Source organism: Mytilus californianus, unplaced genomic scaffold (genome assembly GCF_021869535.1).
Source record: "Mytilus californianus isolate M0D057914Y unplaced genomic scaffold, xbMytCali1.0.p SCAF_5, whole genome shotgun sequence".
Classification (NCBI taxonomy): domain Eukaryota; kingdom Metazoa; phylum Mollusca; class Bivalvia; order Mytilida; family Mytilidae; genus Mytilus; species Mytilus californianus.
Window position 1 is genome coordinate 79919013 of NW_026262701.1, and position 10252 is coordinate 79929264.

Consider the following 10252-nt stretch of genomic DNA (forward strand, 5'->3'; position numbering starts at 1 on the left):
AGAGTCACCTTAAATATGCTTGAATTTCTTATAAGTCGGTGTTACATATAAGCTAATACGCAATAATTTATTGTGAAATTACAAAGAAATATTGAAAACAGTTTAGTGTTACATGTTTAATTGGTTCTATATCACGGGGTATAACCGCCGTAAAGTTGATTCCGGACGTTAATCGCTACATCGCGAAGCAATGTTGGTAGATATAACATTCTTATATTTACACCAGAGACTTATTGACTAACTGTTCAGTTAAGTATTCAATGTTTATATAAACAAAGTTTACTGCTCCTGGCAGCATTGTATATCATTTATATTACATGAACACCATGTGACTATTTTAAATCGACAGGTCTGTGAATTACTTGTAAACATCGCGAAACAAACACTATGTGTAACTCAACCTTGATTAACCTACAAAGAGAGCATAGTTGGTTGGTTCTTTCACTAAATGCGACCGTGTATTTTGTGCTTTGATGTTGTTAAAATACATAATACGAATGAGAAACCCGTTGTTTTAATTTTATTTGAAGACATTTACTTGAAAAACTGACCTCAAAGAAAATTCGTCGTAGAAAAACGTTATATTCATGGATGTTCTGCTCCAGTAAATTTTCGGATCCATGACAAGCTAATAGCAAACTCACCAACAATATTTGAATTTTCATGATATGAACTTGGTTATACCCGTGTATATTCAAGTAAGCATCTACGACTAGCTTGCATTTCAAATTGTAAATATCATCAATATTAAAGTCATTTAATAACTATTTTCAGTTGTTGTATGTCAAATAATCATATAAAACGACAATGAAAATTCATCGCACTTCCAAAAATTCCACATCAGAAATGATTGCACTTTCAGTGATAATTCATCGCATCTATAGTTAAAATGAATCGCATTCAGTAATCAATATTATGGATTCTTCTTCTTAAATAACACTGTTTGGACTTTAATCCTGTTATTATACATTAAAAAGTTATATTCTAATGAAATTCTGTTAAAACATACATTCACAAATCTTTTATTTTGTATTTTCAAATAGTAAACAAACGCAGTTTTTCCCATCATCCTTTATTCTACAATAGACATACTCGCATACAACAGTGAAAATGAACTAACTGGATTCGCACTTTATATACACTGGGACATATGTAACGTAAAACCAAAATCGAATTAAGACAGTGTCAATCCAAAGGTAATGTTGAATGATTGGTTTTTTTTATTATTCAACATAAATTACATGAATTAGATGTTGTAGTATGTATATAAAATATTATACTACAACATTTATTATATATACATGTGGATTTTATGGCAACCAATGATTACAAAGATGCATGGAACATACTACTTCATCTATGAAAAATAATTAACTTTTGCTTAAGAATTTTCCGCGCCTCATACAAGTATGAAATGAGGTGTACAATCAAGCCATTTGTTTTTTTTTCTATGCATCGTTTAAGCGTTGTCAGGGAGAACACGTGCAGTTATAAATGGTACATTTTCTACAGAAATAAATTATAACTTTTGGAATGCCTCTGCCAAAATTACGGAATCGTATTAAACTTCTATGTAATGTTATTATTGCAATACATGTATACTCAGCATGGTCCGGACAAAATGGACAAATTTCTTTTTCTTTACATGTTCTTTCCAACATTATACGTGTTAACATACACATCAAATTAAATTCAACGATTCAGAAAAGAAAAAAAAAACGATTTATAGAGGTGATACACTTTGTAATTGTACACTCAGAAAAAAAATCAGTTGACGATTGATAGAGGTGATAATTGTCAAAAGTTTCTTTGTCTTAAATCAGCAGTACAACTAAATCTGTCTAGACAAATGACAAATAGTGTTATAATAGGCTTCCAAAATTTGCTATCGTTAATTGTAGAAATTTAATGTATTTCTTCTTGTCTTTGCATTTGATTTTACCATCAATTTTTATCCATTTGATTAAACGGAACATTATCGTCTTTTTTTCGTTTCAGGAAAACCAGTATTACAATAATGATTATACCACTGATAACAGGTACCAAGACCCCAATAACTATTCCAGCTATACTACCGCCAGAGAGTCCTGCAAAATATAAAGCAGTCAAAGTTTTTAAGACAATAAGAGGCATCTTTATACTTTTTGTATATTGTTAAAGGCTGATCACGAATTTCACAAGGAAGCTATCAAACCTAGAGCCCAAAGTGGTGAAGTTGAAATCATCCTTTCGAAAATTGTACGCACGCCATCACGAGTTGGTCGATCGTTATAAAATATCTGTTTCACAACCACAACCCTGTCCTCTTTACCTTGAATATAAACTACCGAATTAGAGTTACCACCGGGTGTGTACATACATGAGCACTATGACGAATGCCACATGTGAAGCAGGATCTGCTTACCCTTCCGGAGCACCTACTGTCAGCAGCCCAGTGTTTTTTGGGGGGTTCGTGTTGTTCAGTCTTTAGAATTTCAATGTTGTGATTTGTATACTGTTGGGTTTTTTTTGTCGTTTTTTTTTTTGTCGTTTTGTCGTTTTTGCCATGGGTTGTCCTTTTTTCACTGCTGAGTTTGAATATCCCTTTGGTATCTTTCGCCTCTCCTTCGGATATCTTACGACATCAAATTATTCTCTTTGTTTGTTCGAAGCAAGTGTTTTAATGTTGCGCAGTTATAAGTCGCCACATACTAATTTTTCCTGTCTTATTTTAAATGAAATTTTTAGGCCTCTATGCTTGATTAAAAACGCACAAATAATTGCTCGATTACAGAAATTCGAAAGAAACCAACTCCAAAATCGATTTTATGCTGCAGTTATTGACAGAGACTTCATGTTTATCCTATATATAAGCAATGCACACATTTTCTTACCTGATTTGTAGATCTGATCTGTAAACAGAAAGTAGATTTGAAATTACAATTACTACAAATGTTTGCAATCATACAACACCTCCTTATTTCTATATTTAAGTACGGAATTGATAAGCGACACATACTTATTGCGATCTGTTTTAGAACAATGTACACTGCATATCCAAAGATTATCATCTTTGTTATGTTTAAAATAAAATATTCCGGGCTTTAAAGGCCATATCGAATCAAAGCATTTGGATGGTCAAATTAAAAAAAAAGTTGAAAAGTATTTAGGACTCACAATTCAAAACAATAGTGCTAAAGTTGGCTAGGGTCATGTTTAGCTGGGGTAGAAATACCTTAGTCTTGAGAATTATTGTCAAGTTTTATAAACAGTTAACTTACAACAAATAACAGTACCAATGAAACGAGTGCTGACTATTCTGCTGATGTTGTCAACGGAGACGAAACGTACTCCGGCATCGACTTCGACCCGCTGGTAAAATCTCTTATGAGAATTCAGGCTTTTATTGAAGTATGCCGGTTTCTTAAAATCTTATCAATGGTGCTCGAATCAAAACAGTTGGAATTTAAAATCGATAATGAAGTTAAAGAGCATAAAAAACCTAAATTCCAAGATAGAAAACAATTTTTTGTTTCAACAAATATAACTTAAAACTCTAACAAAATCAAATCAAAAATCAATTATGTACATTATATTTGTTTCGTTTACTTATATATATATATATATATATATATATTACAGTTGATACGATTATCGAGGGCTTGAGTTTCCTCACATGATTTTCTTGGTAGGAGATTGCTGCTTGTTAGGTAGATATTGAGCCAATGATTCTAATAGGAAAATGTAAAGTCATCTTTTCGACAGTTTTACTTTTGTTTCTTTGTTAATACTACCATTTTAGATAAGTGATTTAATCAAAATATTAATCAACATTACCTCTTTCGGGAATATTTATAGAAATGCGAACTGGCGTATCCACTCCATGCGAACATATCCATTTTGCACCAATTTCGTTTGAAGTCAAATCAGAGATGGCTACATATATTCCTGACCGATTAGCGCTAAAACTGTATATTTGGGTCGATTCTTTATCACAGAAAAAAGTGGTGTTACCACTTTTAGTACATGATGTCATTCTCTTGTTGTCTCTACTCCATGATGCAAGTTTGGTAAAGTTTAGAATTGAACAGGATATAGTACAGGGGCTTCCTTTTACATAGCAAGTGGTATTAATAGCAAGTTTACCTGAAAACAAATTTACTGAACACAATCATTTGATAATTTAAACTGTTGAAAAAAAATAATACAGTTTTAAATACTAAATATATGTCTTGCTTGCAATCATAATTTAACTAAATATATCTGCTTGCAAACAGGAAGTTTAGCTTGACGTTGATGTAGTATACGTTTCTGTTTTTAAAAAGTATGTTATTCCAAGACAAACCCTGCAACTACTATGAACCAAACATACATTGTATACACAACTTCTTCAATTGTAGAAGATTTTTCGACTGATTTTTAAGTATTATCTTTGATCCAACAAACAGAACCAATAATCACTTTATATTTCTAAATGTTCTTTATCATTGTATTACACATGAATAAATCATGGTATATTCAGCATGTTTGGTCATCACTTGATTACTACAATATTTTTTTCTCTGAATAAATTCCCATTTTCTGAAGAAAACAATTCAAGATTTAGCATTGTTTTAATAAAATTTCATAGAATTTTTTTTACCATCGAATCTTAATAGTTTGTTGATTAAATTGATTATTTGTAGTTTTCGATGTGTCTTTCCCCAAGACTAGAACCTTGTCAATGCTACACTAACGTGTTGAACACCGTGAAAACTCGATGTGCCTTTTCCTTGACAATAACCTTGTTAGTGTAATACTTATGTGTGTTCTGTTATTTAAATACTAGTAATTCAACGTTTATTGCATATCTTATGGAGTGTTGCTAGGTTTAATCAAATCTAATCTAAAAATTTAACGTTTTAAAGCTTGACTTTAACAAGACACTTATCTGGTCAAATGTAGATAGCAACTTGATATTCGATTTTTCAGCAGTTAGATTTATATCACATGTATCTCCTTTAGCCTCTAGAGTAAATATCAGAAAGTCTTAAAATATTTATGCATTTCAAAGTGTTTTGTAAAATATTCTGTATTTGCGATTAAATATTTCAATAGATCATTATCAAATATATCAGAATTAGTGGTGATAATTACAAAAGAAACTAAACATCAATAGAATCATTTCATCTAAAAGTTAATTTACCCAATGTTAACACTAAGGTCTGCATAAAAAAGACCCAATATAAACAGTTTGCAGTCATTTTAACCTTTTATTCTGTTAATTTCCTTTTATACACATAATTCTGTTGGACTGAAATAAAAAAAACAAAAACTGTTGAAGTACATCATTTACATGTTTGTGATATAATGCATTTAAACATTGCATGAAAATTCACTTCGTATCCGTGGTAAATAACGTGTCCAAAGTCAGGAGCCTGTAGTTCAGTGGCTGTCGCTGGTTTATGTCTGTCATATTTGTTTTTCGTAAATTGTTTTGCTATAAAATAGGCCGTTAGTTTTCTCGTTTGAATTCTTTCACATTTTTCATGTGTGGGAGCTCTTTATTGCCAACTATACGGTATGGGTTTTTTCATTGTTGAAGGCCGTACGTTGTCCTATAATTGCTTACTACCACTTCATTTAAACTCTTGTGGATACTTGTCTCATTGGCAAATCACACCAAATCTCCTTAATTTATATACAAGTCAGTTTGAAAGGACCAAAGTAATATCAGCTTTCTTTGACTCTTCCAGAGCAACTGTTTTTAAACAGTTACTAGTATATGCTACCAATGTTAAAATATTTCGTTGTTGTATGGCATGATTTGTTGTTTACTGTGTTTTATTTCCAGCCTACGGTTGTAATGAGGTGAAGGCATTATGTTATTTTGGTCTGTGCATCAATTCATTCTTCCGTTAGTCCGTCTGATTTGTTCTTCCGTTTTTCCGTCATGTTTCATGTAAATTTGTTTTGGTTAATGCAGTTTACAATAAAGTTATGATCTTAGTAAACGTGTTCATGATGATGTGATCGTTTTAAAATTATATATCAAATTACGGTTTCCACCTCGTATAATTTATTATGGCATGATACTAAACCACTAACGGTAGGGATTGTGCTTGATTTTCATATGATTGAGACATAATCTTTCGATAATTTGAGCGAAAATGTCAGTAACTGCTAATAGACCTTTGTTAATTTATGTTGATCATTGTCATTTTGCTTAGTTTAACCTGTCACCTATTCTAACATCGGACGACTCGGAACTCTTTTAAAATGAGTTTCACTGTGAGCATTGCTGTGTGCTTGCTTATTCCACATAGGCTAGAGGTATTAGAAGGGAGGGGTTGAGATCAAGTAAGGAACCTCTAGACGTTAGTTTTTTTATTTTGGTTCATTTATATGTTTCGGATTTTAGTGTGGCGTCCGTTTCGCTGAACTAGTATACATTATTGTTTAGAGCCAGCTTCTTGGTTGAGTTGTTGCCTCTTTCACACATTCCCCGTTTGCATTCTTAATTCTGTTCATAGTTTTTTTTTTGTGTACCATGAAACTGTGGTCATATTTACTTGAGAAACTTAATACAGATGTTTATTGTGAAGGTTACTTTTTATATTTCATGATTACTTACGATCTCTACCCCAATCTCGTGGTTCACTGAACTTATACACATTATAGTGCGAGTGGGACATGGTGTCCTATGGACACTTATTCTAGTTTCTTTATTGAATTAACATGGTATTGTACAATCATGTCATGCTCAAAATTTTATCTTTTGTATTTTTTAATCTCAAAACTTAAAAGGTTTTAGTTGGCCACAATTAATTGAGAACATAGCAACGTTGTCCAAGAATAGACAGTATAAAACTGGTAAAACTATAAACATTGCAATTTTAATGAAAATTTACGCGTTTTACTTAATTTTCTGAATTTTTCGAATCATTACTTTCCATTGGTATTGTTAAGCTCTACTCTGTGATGAACAAATGATTTCAAAAAAGTGGTAGAGTGTTACTATTTTTCCTGTTTATTTATATTTAAATACAGATTCCCTATACTGTAAGTACACTTGGACACTGACGAAAACAAATGTGTGTGTTTTAGTATAAAAGTGAAGTCATCAGCGTTCCAATGTCGAAAGAATATTCACTTTTGGAATAACCCTTTTTACATCTACAATGGATGTCAATATTGAGACATGTGGATGTCAAACGTAAAGCAAACAATCTCGTAACCCTCAAGTCACTGTGATGTGTGAATTTGTACCGTTTTCAAACGCTTACAAGGCTTATTAAGGACATTGGGGTTATTGAACAATGTGAAAACAAACTGTAAAATTCAGGGGGGAAGGACTTGATCAATCAAATTTTCAGTATTTTGAAAGGCGCCGTAAGGCCTATTTGACCTGCCATATTCTATGTCTACTTTCCAATTTACCCAAAGGACCATGATAACTCCTGAACGGCAAAAGTGAAAATCATCAACGTTGAAATTGGCCTCCATTTTGTCATTAGTATCAACATATTAAAATTTGAAAAGCATTTGTTGAACGGTTTATAAGTTATTGCACGGAAACTGTTAGCAGACGCCCGCCCGTCGCGTTAGTCTATTACCCAATCTACCACAAGGAACATAACTCCTGAATGGCAATAGTGATAATCCTCAATATTGAACTTGACACCTCTTTTGTCATCAGTAACAACACATGAACAACATATAATAATTTGAAAACCATTGGTAGAAGTGTTCATATTCTTATATATCAAGGACTTTAACTCTTGCACAGTTTTAATGAAAATCGTCAATATCGAACCACCTCCATTTTATCATTAGTAACAACATATCAAAATTTGAAAAGCGCTGGTTAACCGGTTCAAAAATTATCGCACGGAAACTGTTGGCAGGCGCCCGTCACCCGTACGCCGCCTCTTGCAATTCACCAAATTAATAACTAGATTTTTCCTTCGGAAATCAAACTAGGTACTAGCCCCAGGAGTTATATACCATGATTGATAGCTCATTATTTACATGCATCAAATAAACAATTCTCTAATCAATAATTTAAAAATAAACATGTTTTGAATATAAATAATTAAAAAGTCTTATGAGCAACAGCAATTACATTTTCTAATCGTAAAGAAACCACATGAACAAAAGCGTGATGATTAGAAATCACTGATGCGTTTTGCCGTTCACTTTTATTTCCCTGGAGAGTTGGTTTCTCAACCTTCAAAAGATGATTCGCTCTTATATGGTGCAACATGTTGTACTGTCAATACTTCGTATTTAATATTCCCAAAAAGATTTCGGAGACATTTTAAACGACAATTTATCACAAAGATACGAAACATGTTTAAACTATGACAAATCATTGTTTACTTTTTGAATCTCCATTTAATATGTACGTGCTTGCAGGAAAATGATTTTTCGAGTATCACTGTGTTATTTGATAATTGGTACTATCGAGCGATACCCCAATACTCGAGTATATGTTGAAATACCTAATAATTATATAACATTTTTCTTACCATATAGAATTTACTTCCTTTAACTGTGTCAATAAGTATACATGTACACATAAATCTTCACAAGATAGACAGCAATCAATACTTTAAAAGTCTTAAAACATGATCTGTCCTATGATAATAAAGAATTTGAATATAATACATTTAAAATTTTGACCATTGGGGTGTCAATTATCTCTCATTACCAAAATATATACTACTGTCAAATTTAATTTATATTAAAACGCTCAACAGTAAAAGTATTCTCCAAGGTTCCAACTCCCTCAGGCAAAGGTGACCATAGATGAATTTAGATATTTTTAAGGTCCCCTCTTTACATATTTAGGTCTTATATATTCTTGGCTTATAAATGTCTGGGTTTGGACGTTACTAACAGAAGGTATAGTGTCCGGCTGACGATCGTCGTTGTGAGTGAATTGATCGGGTTTTTTCGAGTGTGACCACGTTTTTTCGAGTTAATATGATTCAAAATGTAATCAAAAAGACTTCCTTTTCTGGTTAGACGTGAAATAGATGCTTGAACTTAATATCCAAGATCATACAAGGTAAGTTATTATTTGTAATACAAAGATAATATCAACCCTCTATTATTTTGTGTTAAAAAAGTCTAGTTTAGCATTACAATGCTTTTATTTCAAAATTAAAAAAAAACATCTTTATACATATACCAAGGCAAAATTTCAAAGGAAATGTATACATGGAGTCTATAAACTTTACAAAAGTTCTTTTTATTGCATTGAAATAAATTTTTCGTTTATGTCCGAGGTTTTTCGAGAGCCGTCCGGATTTATTTCGGGTGCTGTCCAGGTTTTATTGAGTAAATAAACAGAATTCATATGGATTAAAATATTATATGTCAGTGCATTAACGTTTAAAAACATGGTTCAAATTAAGTATTTTTCAAAGCACGAAACCAATGCATTTAACCAGTTTATTAAAACTTACATTTCACCAAAAAGCATCGTTCATTAATTGTATATATTGTTGTTTGCCACATCCACATGAATTAATTGTACACCAACATATGTATATTTGGATGAATAAAACATGTCTGCTCCCAAAAACAGACTGTTCATAAATCCACTGTATTCAACCCACACAGGTTTACGTATGTTTGGATCGATCCAAAATGTCCACACTTATGTAAACATGTTGGAACTATCCAGCATGTCAACGCTCTGGAAAACATGTTATATTGATCTAAACATATATATATACCGATGTCGATTCCATACAGTTAATTAATGTGATGTGAACAAATTTCATGTTAGCGTACGAATACGGATTTCATACATTTAATATTCGTGTTAATAATCTTTATGGTGAGCACAGGTATGTTGGATTTAGACGTCCAAACATGTATTGTGTTTAGCGGATAAAAATGAGTTTTTTTTTTAATGTTTACTAGTTATGCTATTTGTATTGATGGTACTAGTTTGTTTTATCGTTCTAGAAATGGAAAATAAGATCAATGTTCAACTGTTACTAATGTGACGAGGATTCAAGTGTTTGTTATACTTTGCCTCACAGAAATAAATCAGCATCAAAGTTTCCTTTCCGCCAGAAATGAAAAAAAAAATGATAATGTATATCTACGGAACTCTGCGAAGGACATTAAATAAAGACAAGAGGTGTACGCATATTATATACACATTTTTCTAATTATTATTTAAGAAAAGGATCGTATTAATTCTTATTGATTATTTATTTCATTGTTTATCATAATAAATTTATTTTAGAACTTTACTGTCAATAGGAAATAGTAC

General features: G+C 31.8%; 1 protein-coding gene across 2 annotated transcripts; it reads right to left on the minus strand.

Moving 5' to 3' along the window:
• Nucleotides 1–1056: 1056 nt before the first annotated feature.
• LOC127703095 (uncharacterized) lies at nt 1057–9572 on the minus strand. Of its 2 annotated transcripts, none has more exons than XM_052207520.1 (5): nt 9432–9572; nt 5165–5272; nt 3817–4125; nt 2874–2891; nt 1057–2087 (listed from the first exon to the last, which is right to left on the minus strand). In XM_052207520.1, exons 2-5 carry the CDS (start codon nt 5220–5222, stop codon nt 1945–1947), a joined length of 528 nt encoding a protein of 175 aa, XP_052063480.1. In that variant the 5' UTR covers nt 5223–5272; nt 9432–9572; the 3' UTR covers nt 1057–1944. The 2 variants fall into 2 exon arrangements, with proteins under 2 accessions (XP_052063480.1, XP_052063479.1); XM_052207519.1 differs by lacking the exon at nt 9432–9572 and adding an exon at nt 8490–8582.
• Nucleotides 9573–10252: the final 680 nt, after the last annotated feature.

What these genes read in the sequence shown, in the direction of transcription:
- LOC127703095 (XM_052207520.1), bottom strand. Translation starts at nt 5,222, where the DNA reads ATGACTGCAAACTGTTTATATTGGGTCTTTTTTATGCAGACCTTAGTG. An exon ending in GACCTTAGTGTTAACATTGG is followed by an intron (nt 4,126 to 5,164) that starts GTAAATTAACTT and finishes ATTTGTTTTCAG; the next exon opens with GTAAACTTGCTATTAATACC.